The sequence below is a fragment of the Oreochromis aureus genome, linkage group 8 (assembly GCF_013358895.1).
Source record: "Oreochromis aureus strain Israel breed Guangdong linkage group 8, ZZ_aureus, whole genome shotgun sequence".
NCBI lineage: Eukaryota > Metazoa > Chordata > Actinopteri > Cichliformes > Cichlidae > Oreochromis > Oreochromis aureus.
In genome coordinates this window covers 15445911-15473436 of record NC_052949.1, presented here as the reverse complement: position 1 = coordinate 15473436, position 27526 = coordinate 15445911, and the positions used below count along the sequence as shown (strand labels likewise).

The following is a 27526-nucleotide window of genomic DNA, read 5'->3' as shown; positions in this document are numbered from 1 at the left end:
CGGGGTGACGACTATTTTTAGCACTCGTCTTATATTTGTAGCTCTCGCTCCGTAAAAAGGTACCACTTCCTAAACTCAGAAAGCACATAGCAGACAACTGCTTAAATAAACATGAACAAGGGAAGCCAGCGGCACAAAAGGAGGGAGCAAAGAAAGGGGAAACGCACTCGAGCTCTCATAGGTGCAGCTGCATGTGTATTCCAACTTGTGCACCACAAGGGATGACAATGAAAAATCCAGACACAGATTCAGCATTTAAAATATATTAAAAAGAGACCACAGGAAAGGAAAAAGATATCACTACACGTCTAGAAAATAGAACCAGATTTGACTGACGGAAACAGACTGCAACACATACAACATTTTGAGGAATATCCTTGAAGTTATGAATAAAAACCAAAACGCTCAAGTTTGCTGTATAATGCACCTTAAACCTGCAAGCTGTGCGGCTGGGCGTGCCAGGATTATGCATGTAATATGCATTATCAACCATCCAAAATGGTGTGACTTGTGCTGCTGGGTTAATGGGTGGTGTGTCATTGCAAAGTAAAGAAAGTGACTCCATGGGAGACAATGCTTCGGCTTGTATTGCATTGTGCCATCTGGGTTACGTCTGATTGCACTCAGTTCATGCACTGTGGCATCCCCTGTTCCCTCTCCTGGACTGATTGATTCGCTGTGGCAGTGGCTGTGTAAGCCTTAAAAAAGTTAGCTCAGGTAGTACACACCACAGGTTCTCAGTTTGGCTCTTGCTTTATTTATGAAGGTGACTTATCAGTTCCTATATCCTCATAAAATCATACTGATTTCCTGTCTTCTTCTTATTGGGTCACACTCTATTTGCATGGCACGTTTGTATTTTACAGTTACGAACTTGTAGTTCTGAAGAGCCTCCACTTGATGCAGTCTTGTAAAAAGTGAGTGGCTCAAGCTGTAATTTCCCTTGCAGACAAACAGCAATTGGTTCTATGTGGTACAGTGTAAGATTGCTCACAAAAGCCTTCCATCATACATCCATTGTGACATGTGGAGTCCAGGGAATGCAGCAGGGCTTTTACACCCATCTAGAGTGTGTCCAGCACTTAAGCACACGGCCATCTGATTTGTGCTTTCCCTGTCTGCTGGCAGTGATCCTACTGTACCCTTCATTTTCAGCACTCATTATTATCTGCTCTGAAGCAGCAACATCTGTCATATTGATCCTTCTTAAAGCGAATGAGCGAAAGGCTTATGTAGTGGAACTCTGTCAAGATTTGATGAGTAGGAAGTTGTTATGTTGACACATTAATAAAAATGGAAAGAAGAGAAAAACTGCAGTTTTCAAAAAATATATATATATATATATATATATATATATATATATATATATGTAAAGGTTAAAATTATGGATGATTAAGGATGCCACTGCTTTGAGTGACAAGGAGGGCACTGACAGATGGCTACACCGCTATCTGTCTCCAAGGCGCTTCTCTCAAAATGCAGTGGCTACATCCATCGTTTATCTATGACTCCCACTCCACCAAGCAAAAAAGGGAAAAAGAGCTAAATAAATTCTTTTTTCTTTGCTCACACCTTTTCCTCTTTTTAATTCCACGAACTGGCAGTGAGATAATCCCTCTTCAGACTACTCTAGACCTTTGTCTAACATACATTAAGCATCATGAGTGTAATTGACCACCTAACCACATAAAATCCATTTTCGGCTCGGTTCATATTTTTGTAAAAGTGCTTGAAAATGTGGTCATCACTGCTGAACTCAGTGCATCTTTTTTTCCCCCCTGCAGCAAATACAAAACCTATTTCAAAAGCAGATTCAATGTGAAAATGTCCTAATGCAATAATGATGCAGCTCTTCAAAAATGATTTATTTCTTCATGATAATAACTGTTAATGAGTATTTGGAGTATATATACTGTATGTCTGCTGTGGTCATCAAAATAACAGTTTTCCCTTTTATAAATTAGCTTCTGGGTCTAAATTAATAAGGAAAAACACATTAAATTAGTCTGTGTATTCACTTGTGAGATTGACAAAGTCTGATAATACTCCTGATTATAGACTGACATTAAATCAACACAGCTCCAGTTTGTACAATTTTCATGTAAATGTAACATTTAGTAACACCTTCAACATTTGTTATTTAAATGAAACCCAAAAACTCCTGGTTAAAATTTGATATTGCATATTAAGTATATTGGTTGCCGATAACTCTGAGTCTCAGGGTCAGATCAGCAGGTGAACCCAAACCTACACTACTGCTTATCACACTGTTTTGATTCTAGCACTGAGACTCACCCATGTCAGTAGTGTTCCTGCAAATACAGGCTGTATAGCAGATAAGCGTGATGGAAAACTCGAACATCAGCTGCGAGCAGAGGAGTACGGAGTGAAGACAAAAGAGTGATGGGTTGCAGATGAAAACTGAGGGGAAACAGATTACCCTCGGCTATGGACTACTGGAGAAAACTGGCTGAAGTTAAGCAGCATGAGTGGGCAGGTTGCAGAGGTTAGGTCACATACTGACGATTGGAAATAGAGACTTATGCTCAGTATACAGCAGTTTAAACAACAGCAAGACTTGACAACCTGACAAGAAGTGCCAGGAGATTCTGCCTTAAATAGACTCGAGCAATTAGGAGCAGCTGCTGAGTAATGAGGACAATGCAGGGCGGGTGAGGTTGCGAAAATCCAGATAAACTGAGGTGCTATCATGATGTGCGAGGACTAGACGGCAGCATGATTAGAAATAAAGTTTGTCTTATAAGGACTCCTGTATGATGGACCCAAAGCAGACAGCTAGCTTAGCAGAAAAGCTGGAAATCATAGACTGTATTTAAAAGATGGCTGTAGCCACCGTGACATCACCTAGTGGTTGCTGAAGTTTTGACTGTTTTTATCTTGAGTATTTTATAACTAAAGGTGACATATGAGGGGTAGATGTGACCAATAAATCAAGCTAGTTTGACTCTAATAGGGATTATAGTTCACAACATAACCATTTTGTTCTATTCATTAAAACCGGCACTTATTCATTAAGTATTTTCTCACATAATATATCAAGGGTCATTTACTCGTGGCCTTCTTTTTGCAAACAGTGGTCACACTCTGCTGGCTGCTAAAAGCAAAGGTGGTTTAAAGCACTTTTGCACTGGCATAACTTTTCAGCTTGCTAATTTTTACCTTTTTAAAAGAACAAAAAAAAAGTATGTCTGAAACTGAAGTGCAAAAGTAACAAGCCGTGTCTTGTTATTTCTTGACTGGAAGCAATAATGTCCTGAGGTCCTTTTTGTCAATGTTTTGCAAAGCTTGCAATGTAACCGGAGGAGCTACATCCGCTTGCTGTTGGTTGCAGCTTTGTAATTACTAGACGAAATTGACACTGGTATCAGTCTTTTTCTTTGAAAAACAAGGATATTTCTCAGAAGTCCATGCTTATGTTATAAATCGGTTATTAAAAAAGACTCTAAATGCTGAAACAGTAACGATGCACTGTGAAGATTGATACTGAATTTAGCATTGAGCCTGATTGCATCAATTAACACAAACTGCCTCCACCATGAAACAGTTGCTAGAAATAACTGAATGTAGAAATACAGAATTTGACAGAAATATTTCCACGCCTTCTCTCTCTCTGATCATATGACCTCACTCCACTTTGAACTCAGCAGTTCTGAAGTCTGCATCTTGACAGCCTGTGCATAGGGAACATCCTGATTATAGCACAGCCCCAACCAGAGTCTGAGGTCAGGACCACAATCTGTCTTGCAGGCTGACTTCGGAGTCTCTCAGGATCAGAGGGATGTAGCTTGTGGATGCCCCATCAATGACAGCAACCCTAAGGGTTTCTTTGTATGTGGGGGGGAATACATGAAGTGTCCCTGTCATTCCTGCACATCAGAAGTATAATAGAGTATTAAAGAGTCTTCTGAAGAGCGATTTTTCTGGGAAAATTCCCTTGTGGCAAGCATATGTAGTCTAAACTCCTGTATTAAGTCTGGGCATACATCTCCCAGCAAAGCTTTGGACTTACCGATCGCCTTTCATTTGAATGAAAAGCACATTTGTTTTCATCTAAACTGATCAAACATCTTGAAAATAATAAGTCATAAAATAATAGTTCTTAATGTTTTTACTAGAACGTCTTTGTAGTTGTATAGAGGTCCATTTTCAGTATAAAAATACTCCCAACAATGATGCATTGTTACCTATTGCAGCTTTATCACGTTAAAATGCTAACTAAGCACATTAACAGGAGTAAAAACAGTTTCTTACAAAGTATAGCTAATACCTTTTATTCATGTTTGAAGGATTGAGGGCTGTTTCATGCACAAAGTTTCCCAAATATTTCACATGAGAATGTGAACTGCTCCCTTTCCTTTTCCAGCAAAACTTGGCACCTTCTGGTTTTATTCAAAACAGCTGCTAGATGACAACCTGTGAGGCATTTGTTTCTCAGACTAGAGACTCTGATGCTTAGTTGTGGAACTCTGGTTAGAGCCAAGTTGTGCTGTTCTGTGAAGGGCACAATACAAACCATTATAGGGAAGCTTCACTTTTTTTTTGGCAATTTACTCCCTGCGGAGTAGCCTGCATTTTAAGAATACTGTGATGGGCTTTGTGATGGGAGATGATAGTTGAACACACAAAATTCGATGCGCCAGACACTCAGCTAGCCAAATTTATTGCTTATTTAATCAGCAGAACAATTTTCAGCTGTGCTAACATAATTGGAAAATGTTTTTCTAATGATCAATCAGCCTTTTAACAATGATAAACTTGCATTAGGTACCACAATGTGCCACTGGAACACAGGAGTTGATTGCTGAAAATGGGCCTCTGCACTGCGTAGCTATTCCATTAAAAAAAAAAAAGCTCTATGATTAATGATTCCTTTAATCATGAATTGTCATTTCCAATACTTGTGATTAATTTCAGATTATATTAGATATAAACAAATGTTTTCCTTTACAAACACAAGTGTATTTCAAAGTGACCCAAAACTTTTGAGCGCTTTGTGCTTAATTTTAGTTTTAAAAGAAGTATTTATAATTCATTTCCCTAAACAGTACCTGTCTTTGTAAAGGTAACAAAATATAACAGTGACAACACTAAAAAAACATCTTGAAGTACCACACTGGCTGCATATATGGAGCTAATTGGGAAAGGAGCTTTGTGGGTATTGATCCAACCTCTTGTTAATAGCGTGGCCATGTAGGGATGAAACACACTACTCTGTCTGTCAGCCTTTTTTTTTCACCTTTGTTATTTCTCCTTTGCCAAGAGAATATTTTACACTGGTGGAGGTAGCATACAGTCATTTGAAAAATAATTCAGTAGCTTGTAGAAACACCAATAACTTCCAGCAGTCGTTTTCTGTATGACTTTATCAGTCTCTCACATCGTTGTGGAGGAATTTTAACTTCTTCTTCACACTGAACACACAGACGTTCATTTATGTAAAACTCTCTGCAGCATTTCAGTCAGACTGAGGTCTGGACTTTGAGTGGGCCACTGCAACGCTTCCTCTTTCACCTTTTCTTTTTCAGGCATTCTGTTAAAAATTTGCTGGTCTGTTTCGGCTCATTGTCCTGTTAGATACCACCATTCTTAGCAGTTCGTATGAGGTTTTTGTGCTGATATCCTCCATTTGTTTTTTGCAAAGTAGTGATGTGCATTATGGCCACATAGCTCCACTTTGGTCTTGTCTGTTGAAAAGACATTTTTCTAGATCTCCTGTGGTTTGTTCTTATGCAACTTTGCAAAGCTAAGCTGTGCTGCATGTTCCTTTTAGAGAGAAGAGGCTTTCTCCTGGCAATCCTTCCAAACATGTCATACTTACTCAGTCTTTTTCTAGTTGTACTTTCATGAACTTTAACATTTAACATGCTAACTGACGCCTGCAGAATCTTAGATGTAGCTCTTGGGGTTGTTGCAGTTTCTCCAAGCATTGCACAACCCCAAGAGCTTGGGGTGTATTTGGGGACATCCACTCCTAGGAAGATTGTGGGCTAGTGCTAACACACACCTGAATGCTCCTGACCAGCAAACTGAGAAAGCTTCTACTTTTATAAAAGTGCTAACACTTGCTGATGTTTAATTAAGAAATTGTGTTTGATTAGCAGAACTTGGTTAATGCTTTGACTCTGATTCTTATGGAACCAGTAGGGGTCCATAGAGTCCTGTGAAAACTTTGTTTTGGATGACTTCAGACCCACTTTCCACCTCTTTGGTCCATCTATGTTACCCAAATTAATACCTTGAGCCTTTTTTATTCCTATTCTTGTAAGGTACCTTATTATGTTGTTTGGCTTTGCAGCTAACCGCTAACAGCAACAGCACACTGCAGGCTAACATGCTCGAGAGCACCCTGTTTTGCCTTAGATGTAATATGAACATGGACCTACCCTAGGACTGTGGCCTGATGAATCACTAAGGATGCAACACCTTTATCCACAAGTATTTACATACCTTGAGAACTGATTGACGTGCATGCTGCTTGGTATGTCACTTAATGATGTATATGCCCGTAGTAGCGTCATGATTGAAAACCAGCCCAAAAACGCTGCACATTACTCAAGATATACATTTTTTGAGGACCCATTTTTTACCACTTTGGAAGCAGGAAATTCAAACTGTCAACTTCAAGGAAGCAGCAGCGTCCAACCAAATGAACCAAATGAACAGTGTGTTTTCGGATGTCTTAATTAGTTCTCCACCATCCATATGTTTGGGCTGGTCATTAAGCGAGTGTAGTGTCAAACTTTGTCTAAAAAATAGTACATGATATGACAATGGTGTGCCTAATGATCTGAGCGTGCGTTAAGATGTATAATGTTTTTGCACTGTGGTTTTTAGAAACCTCCACAAAATAAGCCTGCTGTTTTTGTTCACTATGGAGCTCATCACTCACACTCTCCCTTGATATTACTAGTGCATGAATGTCATTTTTTTCTTCCAGAGGAAGAAGTGTAATGCTGCAGTGGCATTATTAAAACTCCTGTCTTGACTTTTGGTTTGAACAAGTGAAGCAAATGATCACATACATTTTACTTTACGGTGTCACACTGAAAGAATAACAGAAGTTTTGCCATCAGTGTGAGAAATTTTGTGAAAAAAAAAAAAATTTTGCTTAATAATTCCGACCCACAAGGTCTGGGCAGCAGTGTAGCAAGGGGGAGCAGATGGACTATTGTTGCTAACATAACAATAGCACTGCCCCATTGATAAACTCCCAGCATTTTAGCAGCTACATTGTTCTGCTAATCCTTCTACATTTAAATGGAAGACTACACAAGATGATATACTGCAAGAATGCCTTACGGGTAAAAAACAAAAAAAACAAGCCCTTGTCTGAAATCACATGGAAAATTGACCAAGCTGGGATATCACAGTGACATAGTAGCAGGACAGCTAGATTACCGTTTAATAAGGAGAAAAAAAATCAGCTGTCAAAAACCATAATTGTTAAATGCCAAGTCTTGTCAGCTCCTCAGACTGAAAGAGAAAGGTCTTCTCTCCGCTCGCCATTTTGGGCCATTGTTCAGCAATCATGCAGTGATGCCACCTCTTATGTTAATAGCAGCGGACACAAAGACAAGATTGGCTGGGTTTTGTCACGCTGTCTTATCTTGACTCTCTTTTTCCACCTATAATTCTAAATTGTAATATTCTGGCATTGTTTATATGTGCAGCATTTACCCATCTTCAACAAATTGTATTAATTATACTATGAATATAAAACATTCTTGAAAATGACAACTGGGGCTGAACAATTAAGCAAATGCCAAAGTGGCAACAATTACGATTCTGGGAATGACCACTTGATCCTGCAATCCATAAGTAAGCCTATCCTCAAAGAATGCTTTTATTACCTTTAAATTAATTTTTCCCCTTTTTTAAAAGTAATTCACCTGTTTTAATTGTACTTATTAAGCAATGCATTGCAACTGTAGCAGGTAGTCATCTGCTCAACATCACCAATGAATCTGAGTCAGAGCTGCACTTTGTTTTTGGTGTTATTGACTTTTTAAGCATTTTTTTCATGCAGTCATCAGGCTAATAGGACAGCTTGCTCTGTGGTAAACACCTGACAAATCACTTAAAAAGTCTGTTCTCCTGTTTATAGGTGAGTGAATTTTTAGCATTATTAGCACTAATTAGCTCTTCATCTATGATTCATCTGTATCAATAAGCTGAACTCAATTCTGTTCAGTGTTAATTTTATCTCTTTATAAGCTTACTTGTGTGGCGCTCCAGAACATCCCAGTTCCCTGGTGAAAACTAATTGCCCACTCCTGATCAATAGACTCCTTTCTAACTCTCCTCACTTGTTTATTAGCTCTGCAGCCCACTGTCCAACCGTAGACAGTATGAAAGATAGATATAGCTAGCATGACATCACCCACTGGTTACTGAAGTCCAGCTGAGATGACCATTTTCACCATCGCCATCTTACAAAACAGCCATTTGTACTGAAAACGTGGAGTGTGCCGTAGCTAAGTGCTATCGTGAAGCTAAACATAGCTCCCCTGACATCCTGCGTTTGATTGTTCTTGAACATATAACTCTTCCTGCCATACGGGGCAGTTTATCTAAACTGCTGTCTCAGATGATGCATTGCAGTTTATCGCTCAGCACAATGACACCTGCTTGTCTGAATGATGATTTTTACTGTTAAATGTATTTTATGAACAAGCTAATATGACACCCCTAAAAATACAGATTGTTTAGGATAAAACTTCAGTTATAAACTCTCTACTCTGTTGTAATATTTATAATTGTTATATTGTTTAGAGGATGATTACAAAGGGGAATTTGGTTCTTTTAAACAAATAATGAACAGATTGAAGTATATAAACATTAGCAATGTTAGCATGTTTGTTAGCATTGCTAAATAAACTGTCAAAGTATCAAAGTTTTGTGTTTGTGCTACATATTAGCTTTGGGTATTCAACACTAGACTCAGGACTTTCATTAGCCAGTGAGTGTGCGCTTTCTTAGCACAGTGATCCTCCATACTGAAACATTGTTTTACCAAGATTTATAAAACAGACATTTTTCTTTGTCCAATATTACCCAAAATGAGTGATTGAGTCCATTAACTCAAGAGAAAAATGTTTACAGAGGTCAAGGCAGAAAGCTGTTCTCCCATCGAACTTCTATATGTCCAGAAATCTTTTGCCACAGCTTTTCTCTTCTTGTAGCAACAGGAGGTAGATTGGCTCATCTACTAATCAAAAGGTCAGCAGTTCAATCCCCGGCTGCTCTAGTCTACATGCCAAAATATACTTGGGCAAGATACTGAACACTAAGTTGGCATTCGTCAGAGTGTGAATGTGTGAAGGTTAGTTTAAAAGCATTTAAGCACAGAAAAAGTCATTTCTATAAATGAATGGGTGAATGAGGCGTTTAATAAGAAAGCACTTTAGGTACTCCAATAAAGTAGAAAAGTGCTATACAAGTATCAGTGCATTTACCATTTGCATAATTATGATTGCATTCCATTTGGGTTACTTCTGGTCTTGTGCATGCCAGTTCATTGAAACTGTGAGTCCTTATGCAGACATTAAAAACAGATACAGGAAGCTTCAGCATTCATATGAAACATACTGCAGGAGATCCTGTCTTAACTACTAAATCTGCTGCATTCACAATGTCAGCAGCTGTCACTTAAGAACAAACAAAACATATTTCCTTTCAGGAGAGAAACTGCCACTATCAACATGGCCACTGGCAATGTTAAATATCACCTGATATCCCACATCGAGGGGAGCCTGTGAGAGATGCTAGGAGACATCCACACTGGGAGCTCTGCATTACACATGCTGGCCTGCTGTCGTCATAATCTCCGTGCCATCTGGCGGGGAACTTCATAGTCCCCTTGCACCCCTGGCTCATTAGTATTCCTCTCACACTGAGCAGGAGAGACCAGTGTGTATGTGACATTCCTCAGAAACATAAAAGAGTCAACACCTGCGAGGATTAATTGAAGAGTTACAGGGTAAGGGCCCACCTCCAACAAACCCGACTCATTTTAGGTAATGAGAACACTTAATTTTTCATCCTCCTCATTTTTGTGCTGCAGTCCCTTCACAATGCCGGCGTCTTCTCCCGTTTCCCACAAAATGGATCCACTACTTTTGTTACATGTGGACTACTGATATTAGCTGATTAAGTATATTCCTTTGGGCGAGTGCTGCCTGGATCCCTGGCTCAGATGTTTTAGAGGGAGAACCCAGTCTGCAAACAGTGAGACTGCGACTCTTTAAAAAGATGCTTCAAACAGCGCTTCCAGCATTCACTGTGAGCTGTGATCAAAGACTGATCCCGGCCTTTTCAAATCCACACGGCCTCTCATTAGTGCCACATGGGAAGAGCCTTCTCTGACAGCAATCTATTATTTCCAGCTTTATATTTGACTACAATCGTGAGCTGTTTAGAAAGCTTGCCATTGTGTCGTGGTGATTTTCACATTGGTCGTTATGTAATTTTTTCAATAAGAAGATCAGTTAACATGTGGTTCAGAGCTTGTATGTAAGTAGCATGGCCTCGCAGCTGGCAGTTTTCCATGAGATATGATCAGGGATTTTCAGAGCTTTGGTGTCCAGTGGTGACTGTATCCCCTTCAAGTGTTTGGTGGATTATTGGGTAGAGACACTTCAGGCTTCTTTGTTAAAACAGCAAAACAGTATCTACAGATTTTTTACCTAAACTACCTAAACTAACTTAACTAAAAAAATAGATGCTACATTTTCACTAACAGAAAATGTGCAAAATGTGACAAACTAATCTGCTCAACATCTAAAATGGTAGAATATAAGGTATAGGTGTAATTTGGCACTCCCAAAGTGCTATTCACAGATATTAGACCATTTGAATTAGATACGGGAGACAAATTAGGGCCATGGTAAATTCCTGGGCCACCATTTCCTTGGTGTGCCATTGCACTGATACTCTGCTGAAACACCACTCTTCCAAAAGATATTTCCCACTCTGCTGTTTTGCTGATGGTAGTGAAGAGTGTGCCTAAGACAAAATCTCTCATCGTATTCATCTGGGTTGAGATAGAGTGATTGCAAAGGCCATAACAAACAATTCACATCATTTTCATACTCATCAAATCATTCAGTGACCCTTTCTGCCATATGAATTGGGGCACTGTCTTCCTGGAAGAGACTATTCCATCAGGATAAAAATATTTCATCACGGGATAAATATAATCACTCAAAACAATGCTGCATTGATTTGCAGTGACCATTCTAAGTGTAGCCAAACCATGCTAGCAAAATACCCCCTTAAGTTGATAGTTTTCCCTTCTGTATTATTTGGGTTGTTCCAGTGTGCACCCAATGCCTGCATTTTAGCTTAATGATGACTCTGCGTACAGCGTAGTTGTTACTTTAGATGGTAAGGGTAATATACTGCATTTGCTTCACGCTATTTCCTGCACATATCACTTTGTTCCTGATGGTAAAGCATGAAATAAATGTGCATCCGAATGATGCATTCAGAAATGTGATGAACTGTATTTTAGTAGGCAGTCGTGTTCCATCTTTGGCAGTCCTTAGTCTTATTTCATGTTTAGAGTGCTGTGAAACATAATCTTTTGCTATGAAGGAAACAGCATGCACACTATAACTTATACCCTGTATGGAAATATCAGCATTTAATGTGGTCTTCACTTTATTTATTCACTTTAAAAATAAGAAAAGAAATACAACTGTATTCGCACACCTGGGGCACCTTTTGTGATCAGGTAAATATCCTATGCATCCATCAGCATCTGAAAATTCAGTGAAAAGTATGGTGAATTCTGTCTTACCAGCTTTTACTGTATGCATTTGCATTTAGGATGCAAATTATTTTCTATTTATGGTAATTTTATCTTTCCTTTGCAGCTGCCTTGGCTCTATTTCTCATCAGGGATCAATGAAGTTCATTTTAATCTTCACAAAAGCCTTCTTATAGACTCAAGATAGTTTTATTCTGCAAAAAAAAAGTGATGAAGAAATCTCAATAATACCCATTTGTAAGTGGTGTACAATCTACCTTGCCAGCAGTCATTGCAAACCTGAAAGGGAGGAAAGTGAGATATAGTGAATTTGACGTAAATGAGGCATAAATAAAGAATTGCGTTCAGCTTGTATGCTGCCGTGCTTCATTTCCATCCACCAACCTCATGGCCATTGTTAGAATTCATCACAGTGGAAGGTCTTCTTTTGTGCTCATAGCCTATGGATACGGCATAAGGTTTATCATAGGAAATAATGAATAACGAGTATAATTCTGCACTCAGTGAGAACATGGAAAATCTTTGAAGAACTCTTATCATTCACAGTATCTGAGTCACCTTTTTCTTCACATACACAATAGTTCCATTACCAAAGCTTTCCCCATTATCCTCGGCTCAATTTACATCTTTTTTTGTGAGATCCATTGTTGAAAACTTGCGTGCACACACATGCACAAGCAAAAAATACCAACCTAAAAACACAGTAAATTTTAGATTTAAAGGGAAAGGTACCATTCATCACCACTGATACTTTGTATATTGATACGGCAATCAATACTCCTATATCACTCTCTATATTTTGAAGTTTCGTGGTTGTGGCTCCACCTATAACACACTGGCAAGTTTACCAGTCATCTTTCATTTCAACGTCATAGGGTATGAAGGTGTTTGGTTATATGCCTCAGAGGTAAAGGGCTGTGGTAATATTGATATGGTTCAGCACTTGTAGCAAGAGCAGTAGTAGCAGCTTAACTGTGCTCTGACGTTTAGTGTTTAGTTTGTGTTTTGTGTTTTGCTCTTCCTGTTTGAGGGTAGTTCTTCCTCCCCACAGTTGCCAAATGCTTGCTAAAAGTGTGGTTGTTGGATTGTGTACTAACAAAGCACTTTTATCATATTAAGAAAGCCTTTATTGTTAACCAATGAGCTACATAAATAGAATTTCACTGAACCAAACCAGAATCCTTGTACACTTATTAAGTTTGATGATTTCTAGTTCCAAAGGCTCCCGTGGTTTGCAAAATCAAATCAGCTCCAATAAAATGATAAAATATTAAGTTTAACATTTGAAAAAGGGGAGTTAGCTCACTAGTTTTTGTCTAAAGGTGATGTACGATAATTTTCTGACTGAGTATTTTTTTAAAAACTGAAATGTGCAGGCAACATCTGGAAGGTTAGTAGGTTGGCTTAGCTGACATATTGTCATGGCTTGGGAGTTATGGGTGTCATGAACACAGCACAGTAAAGATGTGGAATGATGGTTAAATTTTCCTTGATAAAACCACCAAAATCGGGTTGGTCATCATTGTGTTACTGTGTGGTTTGGATTACTCGCTATGCCAAAGGTGTGATTTCAAGCTAACACTGAAATCTTTTCTGAAGCATTCAAGTATTTGGTGTCTTGGACACTGTGAGCCCAAAGGCTGTAGAGTTTTAAAAAGATGTGTCGCACATCTGTAAGGGGGGGCTTTCCTCTATTAAGTAAAACAAAGGACTGCAACACGTTAAAAAGCCAACAGCTTAAACAAGTGAAGCAGGAGCTTGGACCCAGCAAAAGCTTGATATCTCATCATTCGACAAGCGGATTACTGAACATACAGTACCTAAACCAACTTGACCCTTCTATTGTGAAGGACGGATAATCCCTCACAAAAAACTTAGTGACAGCCCTGCGACAGTCTGGTACTTTATTTCTTGTTTTGCCACATCTGCTGATTAAGAATGAGATTTATGTGCCGTAATGCTATCCACAGGCCCAGCTGTAGTTGTTGCTTATCTAATGGCAATATTTAAATAAGTTCATTAAAATGGGCTCCCAAGTTAACAACTACAAACTTTAAAAACAATAGCAAGTGTTGCCATTTTTAGTCTGGCAAAATCCCATCAGCAAGAGACCAGAAGGCTGCACGATGGCTTACTAAAGCAGCCAAGCATGGTCCAGTGCTTTACTTATAAAGAATCTTGTTTTTGGTGCTTCCTGCATTTTCTGGTGATACCCTGTTTATTATCAACTACCTGCTTATTTGCAACTACAATTTCACATACAGTAGAAAGTGCAGCAAAGAGAACTCGTACTTTTGAAATCTGATGTATTTCCAACAAATGCAACGATCTCCTGACAGCTTTGTCGTTATTTGTAATCGTTCGACTCGACTTCGATATTTGTCCAGATTTATTTCAGAATGCCGATTAAGTCACGAAAATGGATTAAGATGAATAAAGCCCATAATTAACACTGTTATCTTAGTCTTTATTTTGTCACAATTGTATGTCAAATATATATATGTCTATATGACATATATTATATGACATATATAATTTCATTTCTTTACAATAGAGAAACAACATAGAGATAACACACTATTTTGGTTTCTAAGTAGAAGCTCCTTGTAATAGTGGCATTTTTTTCAATACACTGTTTAAGTCAAGCTCCCACTCAAGTCATGGTTTTGTTTTCCTTTTGAGTCACATTTATTCACAATGTGTGTTTGTTTGTCTCTTTTCCTTTTGTAATTTGATGTCTTTTGTGTCAATATTTTTTTTTTCCCCCTCGGGAATTCAATCTGTTCGTGTTCTTTCGAGAACTGATGGCCATCTGTTATTGGTCCATGTGGCCACACAGATGGTCCCACCTGCTAACCATACTGAGCCACCAGCAAAGGTATACATTTATTGGAAACGGTGTCTTCTCTTTACAGAGTTAATCCAATCAGCTCGCAGAGGGCTTGGCATAAGTGTTTCCAATTCCTCTGCAGATGGGTCCTTTGGTGGCCAAGTTTGCCCCTCCGTACACAAGAGATGTCTGACCTTGGCTCTGTCCCCGGGCTTCTCTTTGGCCTGCTGCCTTCCATCCTCTGGTCCCGCTACCTGTGTGCAGAACTCTGGGAGAATACTGGACACTTTTCCCCTCTGACTCCCGCGCCGTCTTCGTCTCAAGAGTGTTTGTGCCACCGTGGTGGATCTCACTGTGAGACCCAGACCTTTTCATGGGGCTGCAAAGGCTTTTCTGTTTTAACTCCTGCGCGAGTTCCACTGTAATTTCAAAGGAGCAGGGTGTTTGCGGAGAGCCGAGATTCTTCTCCAACCCCAGGAGAGAAGCGGCGGCGGCGGGGGGGCTAACGCTGCTGGGCATGACACTGGTTGCCAGCACGACGCTTTCAGGGGGAGAGGGAGGATTGCTAACGGGGAGGCCCGTCTTTCCAGCCAGCACGGGGTGCCACTTAAAGAGCCCCGCTTGGTTCCGGTCACTCGTGAACGGGTGGCCGGCCTCAAGGTCACACGCTTGGAGCGAAGGGATGATGGGCACAGATCGGGTGCGGAGGGAGGGTGGCAGGAAGGTTGTTCCTTTATCGAGGCGGGTGCAGGGGACCTCAGTCCATCCTTTTCTGGCTGTGAAGTGAGAGAGTGAGGTCCTGCTCAGGAGGGCGCCGACCCTTCCGCCGGCAGAATCACACCTTTGGGCAAAGAGAAAAGGATGGAAATGTCAGGGTGAGAAAGTCATTTATAGTTTGACCTTTTCATCCTAGACACTTTCCTAATTTTAAATTAATAAAAAAAGCCCGAGCAATAGAGAATATGAAGTTAACTTACATATTTAGAACACCAAGATGACATTCGTTGTGTTTTAGAAAGATGCCAGTCTGTCAAAGCTTCACCGTATCATTTCACACCGGCACAAAAATATCTTGTACCAAACAAAATGATCACTATTTAGGTATTGTTGTTTCATAATCTATGTGTAATTATGTATAATCCTTGGCATGAGCGGCGTCTACTGTTGCTGCATGAATGTTTAACTGAGAAATCCCTCTGCTCATCACTGCCTTATCAGAGATTTAAGGCTTTAGCAGCACAGCAGGTGGATTCCTGACCCCGCCCTGTGTGACTGTTGTATGTAGAAACAATACACGGAGCCACTTTACAACGCTTCACACGTCTTCTAATTTCATTTTATTGTAGTTTTCACACAGAAAGCAACTAATCAGATGGGCCCACGATGTAGCATTACGCGGGGATGAACGGGGGAGTAAGTCTCAGCAGGTGCATTTGCATGATGATGCATCCTCCTTCAAACGTAGAGAGCGGAAGCAGATAAGCTTGAAAGGCATTATCGTCGGCCATGACAGTAACACGGCAGAGAGGGGAAACTTATCAAGTCAAGTGGGCAAGTTTGTGTATGTTTGTTAATGTTGTTACCGAAGCCTCGGCTCCCATTTAGGATCACATCCAGTGTTATTGTCAGCCTTGAGAGACTGTTGGTAGCGTAACCAAGTTTAAATAATTGAATTACCCCCCCCACCCCCACCCTTGGTATTAGAAGGGCAAATGCAAGCTGGAGGTAAATCCGACAGATCAAAACAAAACCTAAAAATAACTCCCATAGCAAATTTGCCTTCAATTCTTCCCCTAACCGTGATGGGTAAATATGTTTTGACATCAGATAATGAAACTGACAATACTCTGTGGGGATTTGTTGTCACAAAATGGAAAACGCGGAAGAGCGTTCTCGTGTCTGTTTGTGGTTCTCGCCTCTTTATTAACACTTTCCACCACGCCGCACTCGGTGCCTCCATCTTTACTTCTCGGCTCAGTCCTCCTCCTCCTTTCCTCACTTTCCCCTCTCGCGTTCTCTCACTCTCCTTTCCACCTCCCGTCTCTCATTTCCAGAGATGAGAGGGTGTATCCATGGCAACACGGGAGACGTGGGGGCTGGAGGAGGAGGAGGAGGAGGAGGAGAGGGAGGGGGCTGTAAGCTTGGTGTTGCGTGGCTTGTAAGTCGAGAAATAGGTCATTTCAACCTCCAGAAGGCCAGCGAAAGCCATATTTGAGTGATGGATGTGTAGGGGAATTATCAGTGGCTAATGAGATCTAAATTGTTTAACTACACAAATGCAATCTTATCCCCAAGACGATGACAAGCCCTCCTATTTCAGCTCCTCTCCCAAACACTTGACAAAGCGCGGCAGATTTAATTGCCTATAGCTTTACAGATTTCGCCGTTGTGAAAAAGAATTCTCGTCAGCTTCTTTATTAGTTTGTTTCGTTACTCCTTATAAGTGCGAGCGTGCATGTTTGTGAGTGTGTGTGTTTAGAGGGAAACTGCTCCTGAAGGATCTTTCTGCACAACCATTTGAAAGAACTGCTGAGCTCCGTGGAGCTTTGTTTAAAAATGTAAATTATGGAAATAGGTCACATAAAGAGTTTGGCAGCTTGCAGTGTAACTTACAAGTCACTGTAATGCTCAATCAGGTTGGCATGCTAATAGGAACATTGCTAGGCACTTTAAAGTGTGTGAAATGCACAGGGGACACTGCTGCTTTAATGACAGACGTTTCTGTTAACAGTGCTATTGCTCAAGTTCCACACAGTGACAGCAAATTAGGCTGCTTCTGAGTCATATGCTAAATAGGACTGTCTTACTCAGGATTAAAGATGCTCTTGTCTGCATCTGTAAATAAAACCTACACTTATTTAATGTTTACAGTGTTTTGAAGGAGAAATGCCAGTGGAGCTGCTTGACATTATGCATCAATGCACCGAGGAATACAAGCACCTCAGTGATAAATATTTTCCGTCTTTGGTGGCCGTTACGCAACAATCAGTCTGAAAAAAGGCCAAAAGAAAAGTTATAACTAATGTGAAAAGCTTTGTTTTAACATAAAAAAAATCAGTATGTCAGAGAGGATTTCACATCAGGGTACATTTTAGCAAGCGTGACCAGTCTGTACTTTTTAAATGTGTTTTAAGTCTGCAGACTAGGCTGTGCCAAAAGTCCCTCTCGCTTCTAATGCCTCCTGAAACACCACCAGTAGCTGCGCTTCGCTCGGGATGGCCGTCAAAATAGGCCGGCTCGCTTCACTCGACATCAGCGGGAGCATGGGGGCAATTCAAGATGTGCAAAAGCCTGGAAGTAATCCATTTCAACATGTAGCCTTGTTCTAAGAGGCCGCAGTCATCTAATGTGGCTTTATACTCAGCTTGTAAATTACAGAAAATTAATTATTTTGTTGATATGTGAACCATGACACTTCCCATGCTTGATCATTAGCCAAAATCAAACCGTTTTGGATAGCTAGAAATTTGTGTGAACCCGTGCATCATTTGGTAATTAGCTTTGGCACAGCCGTTGTATTTTTAACCCTGTTAAAACATGCAGATAAAACAAATTTTCATTCACAGCAGCAGCCCAGTGGCAGCGAGGATTACACACATCTTCCCCAGCACCATGATACTGTTGCGCTTTTGGGATCAAGTGTGTTCTCCAAATTAATTGTGACAGTCCCAGCTGAAAGAGGAGGGGGGGGGGGGGCACTGCAGATCTCATTTATTTCCCTGGATCACATTTCATAGGCTGGTTCACGGATTTGAACTGAGAGTCTTCCAGTCATAAACTCATTTCTCCCTAAATTATCCCTCTGCCACTCCGACTTAACCTTAGTTAGTCCAGAGGTCTGTATCACTGAACCGGCTATTTGACCTCGGCGTGGAGGGAGGCGATGAGAATTTCCTCTTTGCTGGCTCAAACAAACATGACAAAACTAATAACGAGACATAGAAATAGTTTCACCTTCTTATGGACTCCATGTCCGATGACTCATCCTCCTGCAAGTGTTTGTAGACATGCCCCGCCACTCTGGATCCGTCAATAAGATTTGTGGATATTTTGTGTTTCCCTCTGGAAATGGGTGGAGTCCTGAAGTAATTAGTCTCTCTCCGTTGTAGGGCTGGGCTGAGTGAGAGCGAACTACTCCTGAAACCAGACAGCATGCAAAAGAGATGGGTGAAAATCATCAGGTAAAGACCGTTCACTAATTCATCTGTTGTATCAGCTATAGATGTCCTTTCTAGGGTTTCGTGATGTAAAAATGGTCCGGAGTAAATCAACCTTTGTGCTTGAGACTTGAAAGGGAAAAAAAAAAAATCCAATCCCACATTCAATTGACTCGACGCGGAAATTACCCCGGTATCGAAGCTTATGAGACAGATGTATCAGATACACGTGAAAGGAATCGTAAGTTATCAATAAGCAATACAATTTACATAAGAATGGAATCATTTCCATTCATCCATCCATTTTCATCTGCTTATCTAATTCAGGCTGAAAGGCTCGGTACACGGCAGACAGGTTGCCAGTCTATCTCAGGGCTAACACAGACAGACAGACAAACATCCAACCTCACATTCGCACCTATGGCCAATTTAGAATAACCAATTAACCTAACATGCTTTGGATTGTGGGAGGAATCCGGAGCACCCAGAGAGAACCCACGCAGGCACAGAGATAACATGCAAACTCCACACTCTTCCCACCCCCGCAAGAGAGGAGGGAAGGAACTATGGGAGAAATCTCAAGCTGTGCCTAAAAGGAAACGTGAATGCGCTTGAAACGACACCAAAAAAAAAAAAAATCTTTAGTGTAAATGTTTTAATTTCAAGATTAATATGCATTCCCTACGCTTTCCTTTTTTCACTCCCTTCTACCTGTTGAAAAGGGGGCTTAGATTAATTAACATTCACAAAGCGCACATGTAGCATAGAAAGATGGTTTTCATGCCAAGCATTCATTCATTCTTGGAATCGGCTCACCTAAGAAGAATACAGCTGTTTTTTCATATTAAAAAAATACACCCGTGCTTTCCCTGCAATATGTGCTGTGAAAAGGTCTAATCCCAAGGCAAATGTGGAGGTTAGCAGAGTGATGATGCTCTGTTTTTGTTGCCTGTGAATGTAAAGATGCAGGACTAGTTTCTCCCTGGGTTTTATTTAACAAATCTCACAGAGATTTTGCCTCGAACCAGGTGCTGGAGAAGAGGCTGTGTACTTACTGCGGTGCATTCTAGGAGAGGTGTGCTACACTATTAAACAAATACTTTTTCGTGTACTTTGAGGGCTGCTTTAAAATTAAAAGATTAATATAAAAGGTTTTGTTACATACATGCTTAAATGAAAAGCCCTGTGCTGCTAGAGAGGAAACAGTGCAAAAGTCTTGAGACTCTCCTGGTTTTTAATGTCAATATTTTAAGTCGGTATTTGGTACGACCACCTTTATTCTTCAACACAGCAATAGGGAAGCCTTCTTTGAGTAACCTCACCTATGGTTATGAGCTTTGGTTAGTGACTGAAAGAACGAGATCACGGATACAAGCAGCGGAAATTAGCTTTCTACAAAGGGTGGCTGGCCTCTCCCTTAGAGACAGGGTGAGGAGTTTGGCCATCCGGGAGGGGCTCAGAGCCGCTGCTCCTCCACATCGAAAGGAGACAGTTGAGGTGGTTCGGGTATCTGACAAGGATGCCTCCTGGGCTCATCTTGGGTGAGGTGTTCCGGGCATATCCCACCTCTGGGCAGACCCAGGACATGCTGGAGAGATTATATCTCTCGGCTGGCCTGGGACCGCCTTGGTGTTCCCCCGGATAAGCTGGAGGAGGTGGCTGTGGAGAGGCCGGTCTGGGCTTCTCTGCTCAGGCTGTTGCCCCTGTGAGCTTCCCCCAGAAGAAAATGGATGGATGGATTCATGGACTGAACATTCAACATTTTAAACAATCATTTTAGAATTAACATCTGTGTTTACACATTTCATCACTTGTCTGTGATGGATGCTGGAAGCTGGGAATCACCAAGAAGACAGTGTCACTCCTTGTAGAGTTTGATTATTTCACTAATTTTTGATTTAGCCATTCAACGCAAATTACAGGACAATCACTGCAGGTTTAATATTACATTTTAAAGTGACATTTTGATGCAAAGAGCCATGCACTAGCATGGATAAGCAACCACTAACATGCTAACGAAGTTTACATACAGACCTATATCATTCAGAACATATAGAAAACACTGCTTTAGTGTTTTCTTTCTGTGAACTTCAAATAAATGCCATGTATTGTTAGGGGTTATCCTGCACTTTGAAAATGACCTCTAGCCTACATACTGATATCCTACTGCTGTTAATGATAGAAGCAGCTGCCTTTAGAGACTGAGCTTCCTGTTTAGGCACACAGTTTTTAAATTGGTCTGTGGGCAGTAGGTGGTCTGCCTCAAAGCAGATCCCTGAATGTCTGCAGTAATGAAGCAATGGTATTAAATCCAAGGTATACCGAGCCATAATGCAATCTGATGTGTGAGTACATGATGCAAAGACAAACAGCTCCCAATGAATATCTAATCATAAAATACACCAAATTATTTTGAAGTTATTATGAATTTCTTTAAGACACCGTGGCTCCCCTGATCGTTTCCTACCAGCAAATCCTCTGTGATCAATATGTCACTTGATTGTGTCAGTTAATCTGAACCACTGAAAAGAGCTGAAACATATTATTATTGTCGTGTAAATAACTTTTTTTGTATTGAACCATTAAACAAAAATCAGCACCACACGCTCTCACAGCTTGATTTTGGCTCTTGAATAATTTGGCACAGCACAAAAATGGCTTGTGTATGAAGTGCTGCATTGTTTGATTCTTCTTGTTGTTGAAATAGTAATCAAGATGTTCAAACTTTAGGATTTTCTTGCCAGTCATTAAACTGAACTCCCTGATTCCTTTTTATTTCATGCAGTAAGCTAAATAGTCCAGTGGATGACTGCTTAATAATTGATAAACAACTGGAACACTGTGGAAAAAAAAAAGCTCAGCTACAGTAATTTCCTGATGTCCATGGCTGTGGAACAATAAGCATACATAATGTTGGCTCTAGTGTTTGCTGGCTTTTATATCGACTGATGTTGTAAAAAGTTGATATGAATACAGCTAAATATTGTCCGTTTTGTTGGCTATTAGCATGCTGATTTTTTTTTTAATTAGGATTAACCGAGAACTGGAAAAAAAATTCAAATATGATTTTTTGGGGCTGCTGTAATTACTGAATAATAAAAGTTGAACCTTTTAAAACAGAAAGGCAGCCGCTTATCTCCACAATTCAACAAGACTGTGCAACCCCCTGATGTTAAATGGGTAAGCCTGGTTGGTAGGGTAATCCAGTACTTTTTTAAACCACTTCCTCCCTCTGTTAGTGCCTTCACCGGACATATTGCAGAGAAAGAGAAACGGCAGGAGAACAGAGGGGGATGGCATGTGACAAAGAACCTGAGATGAGTTAAAAAAATGGAAAAAGTATGCCACGTTTTCAGAGTAAACACCATTTTCTACTAAACCAGCAGGAAACACCCACATAGCACTTCTGATATTCACTATGGATACTGATTATGTCCCCTACTTAACATGTACAAGTCACACTCGCTGGCTTTCAGTACATTGATTAGGCTTCTTACTACAATTTTCTCATAATACAGTCATGACAAAGGAATCACTGTAATCAATTAAAATTTAAGTGAAAACAGCAATTGACTTGTGGCAGCAAGAGTCCACTGTTTTCATCAAAGCAACTCGTACATATTACCGCATTCAATAGGACACGCAAGTGGGAAGTTACGAATCAAAATGATTTTTGACCTCTAAACCTTTGATGAACGATGGTTGCCTTAAGCTTTTTTTCTGCAATCAACAATGCAAATCAACAGGCTTGTAGTTCAGTTAACTGCAGGAACAGAAGAGCAGGAAAAACAAGCTCAATACATCCTTTGTCAAATATTATATTAGGTGAACAAAATAAAGATTTAATTGCTTTTGGCATTGATTTGCTGGAGAACACATGGCACAAAGTTTTTAGTTCATATTTAACCAGCATTGTATTACCAATCATTTTTGGGTGAATGACTTAAATCATGGAAATCAGGGCTGAAAAATCTCAGTTCTGGTCAGAGCCAGAAATTCCCAGCTGCCATCAAAGGCAGCATATGCCCACCAATAGGCTGAAGAGAGTGAGCTATGCTGTTTCGATTATTTTCCAGCAATGAGATGAACCACAGTTCAGAAGCAAGAATAAGTAAATCCACAACAACACGTTTCTTTTGCCCAGAGACATTAATCTAGGGACAGTCATGGGATTTTGTGCAATGGCAGCCAACAAAGGATTAATTCTACTTACGCTGATTTACCTTACAAGACAACTGGATTCACACGAGATTCAGAATCACCAGAGAATCCATCTTACTAAGTTTGTCAACTACTGCATGCAGTCATAGCTGAAATGAAGTCGGTACGGTGAAATAGGAGTCATATGAGGAACTATGGGGTGTATAATGTCAACTAAAGGTCTTTTTTACCTTTGATAATGGATCTTATATGTAATTACCTAACAAGGAGTTTGTTACGTACCTGTAGGAGTCCTTTATAGGCATATTTTCTTTAATAAATCTTGCTAGCTTTCAAAGCTTTCAAGCTACTCCAATTATGTTGTTTTTTCCCCTCTTTGATGTTCCTTGGCTGTCCTTTGGTTTGTTGATCTGCTGTTTGAGTTTAGTCCATGGTGGGACTATTGCACAGATGGTTCAACCAATCACCTGCCAAGTCTTTTTTGAAGAAGACTGTCCTTTTCTAACTATTTTTTACGGAGAAGCTCTCTGCAACAAACCATGTTTCACAGATGTTGATAAGATCATCTGGATTTTCCACTAGTGCCAACATTGGATGATATTTGTGGGTTTTAAATAAATATCTTCTAGAGCAAACATTCACATCGACTTCAAGGCAAGATATTGCTAATGCCTTTGGTGACGTGTATTAAAGGATAACGTTTGCTTGTGCAAAACTACAAATCCTGTCAGCCTTAAATATGCTTAATGCTAATTACCGAAAGTTCAGACGCACTAACGTATCAATGCTAAGTTGGTTACATCTGTTTTAAAATCGTATTGTGACATTTAACAAAATCTCAGCTCAACAGAGGCAATCTGCATTACAAGTGAATCAGTTTGCATATGAAGCCTAATTATAAACCAATGAGACACGGGTAACCATTTTCAGCAGTATTGATAGGCCATATTGACACATTTTTATGGTGCAGTTCTCCTGATAGCTCACGTTGTGGTCCACTTTCAGGTCAATAGCTGAAAGCATCTCAACATCATCCATCACAGTCTAGTTCTCCCCTGCCTCGGCCTACTTTGAGAGCAAGCTGAACAGATGATTGACTGTCAGCTGCCCTTCATGAGACACCTGCACGACACTGTGGAGAATAAAACACCAGAGGGAGATGGTACCATCCCCGCAGCCACATATGACAACCTTTTTTGTGAAAAACTTTCCTCTTTGACACAGCACTGGTCCATTAAAACAGAATAACTGCTGCCACAGTGGGGCTTTCACTAAAGGTGGCATCGCAGGCAGCCACACATAAAAAAAAAAAAACTTCCTCGGTATATAGACACAAGCTCACCATTCACCGTTTTCTACCCTAACATAGGCTCTTTTAATCACTGCACATGCTGTATTCTGTGTTTTTGATGCACAATATGGAAAATCCATCACGCTAAACCGTGATGTTTGATCTCAAATGAGGTTTTAAATAAATATGTTAAAACTTATGCACAACAGTTCTGTTTAAAAGTATTGAGTCGCCCCTGATTTCTTTCTATTTCACTTTTAATGAGCCAGATTTTCTTGTAATTTTATGAAAGTGGTGAGTTGAGCAACAGTTCTCAGTTTTCAGAGGTTTTTTTGTCTAGCCACAACACTGACCTATAAATTCATTCAAGCATAAAAAAGGCACCTGACTCAAGGGGTGAATCAGCATTTTGTCCACACATAACAACTTGGCAAAAAACTACTAGCAGCCTGTTGCAAAAATAGATAATTTGCTTCCCTTTCTTTTGTTGAATCTATGGAAAATGTCAACGCTAATGCAGTTTGACAAGTCATAAAACAGTATTAGAACTATTTAACTAGTATAAATGGAGGAGATCCGGAACATTGAGTGTCTACAACCATCTTTAAAACATGGTGGAGGCTCTGTGGTGGTTTGGGGCTAAATTTCAGCCAGTGGTGCTGCTGATCTTCTCAAAACTGATTGAAAAATAATCAGATTTTAATCCAGCGTGTAATACCATCCGATTGGTAACGGCTTTATATTTCAGCATGAAAATGATTCAAAACATATTCCCAGTGAAGTTAAAGTATACCTGAAAAGAAAAAGCACACAATGGAGCACTATCAGTCATAGACTGATCTGGCCAGAGCCCAGACCTCAACAATACTGCAGCAGTGGGAACATCTTGACAGAGAACAGAACAAAAGGCAGCCAACATCCAAAGAAGAGCTTTGAATTTCCTTCAACAAGCCTGGAGAACTATTTTTGAAGACTACCGAAAGTAGCGCGAAAGCCATGCCTGTTTGTGCTTCATTTCCATGCATGTTTGCAAGTTTTAATCACTGCAATTATTTACCATTTCCTTCGCAAAATATAAAGACAAGGGCGGCTCAAGACTTTTGCACAGTGCTATATCTTGCATTGTAACATAATGTGCAGCTCCAACACTGTTATTCAGATTTGGTACCAATCATCTCAGGTAACAGGCAACAAGTATGAGGATCAAACATTGTATGCGATTTGGCAACAATCAGTGTAATAGCTTCTAAGGAAAATAAACTTCTTTGAAAAGATGGCAGGCTTACATGTCGTGTGACTGAATGGCATTAACTGTCAAAGTGTGCCTGTATCCATATCATCAAAGCAAATGAAACGTCTCTGTAAACAGCTCAGATGAGGCCATTGTAGCGCGGCCTATATCCACATCCCTGTGTTCTTCTGAGGATTGGAAACGGCAGCATTTGATACTGAGTGCTGTGATCACAAAGCAACCCTGCTTGCGATATCCCTCGTAGCAAAAGCGCTGTTAATTTCCTTCAATCTTCTGTCATTTGAAGGATGGCATAAAAATTTGGTTGAGTCAGTGTTTAACTCTGGACATTAAATTCACTTCTCCTTGGAGGAGTGTTATTATGTTCGCTCCTATCTGCGTTCAACTAGTCATTTCAGGAGATGCCCGAGGACACATTTAATTACTTTGAACAATTTACTTGAATGCCATGTAAATAAAGACGTCTCCATCCTCAACTAGTTTGACAGCCTCTACTCTGTTTTTTCTTTTTTATGTCATGCTCGCTGAGCCAATAATCATACAATAAAATGCACACAGATATAAGATCTAACCTCTATGTGATCTGTTTTCTTTTGTCAGAGGCCTCGACGATATACATATTACACTACATGGGATGATTAAATTTCTCACCTCACTGCCCCTTATGGCTCAAACATGCTGACTCAGCACCAGATATGAAACAGGGCAGGAAAAAAAAAAAAGAGCATGTCATAATTGTACCTGAAGCGTTTCCCTTTAGACAGTGCTTTGCTGAGAATAGGTGGAGCTACTGTTGATGCCCCTGGTGCCACTTTGCCGCCCTTAACAGACGATCCGTGAGAAGTGCAACTCTGCAAGAAATGAAGAAAGTTGCGCAGGCAGTTAGTGAAACTCAGATACTCAATTAGTTATACTCAGCAAAAGACCCGGAAATGTAGCTAGATTCCACTGCTGTAACGATTAAAATGAAAAACAAAATGTCCAATGTAAGTAGCTATGTAAGTACACAGAAGTGAAGCTTAGGATATAACACATAAGGCAGCAATCCCCAGTCAGGTCGAGCGTGTTCTCTCGCTGATGTATCCCCGGTTAGTCAGGCAGAGCGTCTTTAATTACATTTTACATTTTAAAGCGGCAGATTAGGAGGGGACACTTTGTGAATAAACTCCACACTGGCCCTCACAGCACTCCTGATTCACTCAAGAATTAATCCAACACAAGATTACATTAATGGTTTCCTAAAGAAATTGCCCTCTCAATTCTTCCCCTTTATTCTTATCAAAATTAACACTATTATCTTACAACAGGCCGCAGTCAGAGCTCTGGCACAGTGACCGTGAACGCCCCGAGAACCCCTCCGTGAAACACTAAGTCATGAGATAATTCTGTCATTCCAGTTACAGAGCTTCCTGTGCTGCTCTCTCTCTCTTTCGCTGTCTGATTGTACATCACTAAAGCAATTGCATGTGACTTAGTGCTGGGTTCACGGTTCTCATGAATGATAAGCCTCTTTTTTTCCCCATACACCGTTTGGCTCCCAGAGGAAGCTGTTACCGCTGCTCACTAGTTGTGCAAGAAAATAGTATCATTTGGCCACCCCTCTCATATACCCTGCGGGGGGAGAACACCTCACTTTGTGAAACAATTGCCATGGCAAAGTTTCCTGGGGGAAGATATCTATGTCAGGGGATAAAATAAATAGCTTTTGGCAGTCTGCCATGCCATGCAGGTCTGCCACTGGCAGGCAGTGGCGTAGCCCATCGGCGTAACCCATTTTGCTTGTTCCCTCCCATCACAATTTTGCCTTGTTTCATGCCACTTGTGAACCTTGGATAAACAGAGCAATGTGGATTTACTTCAAAGAGACGCACAGGGAAAGTACAAGAGAAGGAGAGAGTGACAGAAAAAAACCTTTCCCCATCAATATGGTGACTATCACCTACATATTAAGATGTAAAGCAAACCTATGCATTCAGAGCAGCCATAATCCCCCTTAGATTACGATCAAATCACAGGTCCTGAACTGTGCATAATAGGATATTTG

The 27526-nt window shown here is 40.3% G+C and overlaps 1 protein-coding gene across 2 annotated transcripts in view; it reads right to left on the bottom strand.

Moving 5' to 3' along the window:
• Positions 1-14254: 14254 nt before the first annotated feature.
• The window catches only part of nrg3b (neuregulin 3b), a 202194-nt gene continuing 188922 nt past the window's right edge, over positions 14255-27526 (bottom strand). For both annotated transcript variants that reach the window (XM_039616169.1, XM_039616170.1), the window contains 3 exons: positions 26224-26333; positions 18576-18758; positions 14255-15462 (listed from right to left, as the gene is read on the bottom strand). In XM_039616169.1, coding sequence (XP_039472103.1) covers positions 14718-15462; positions 18576-18758; positions 26224-26333 — 1038 coding nt within the window. In that variant the 3' untranslated portion in view covers positions 14255-14717. The remainder of the gene's footprint in view (positions 15463-18575; positions 18759-26223; positions 26334-27526) is intronic.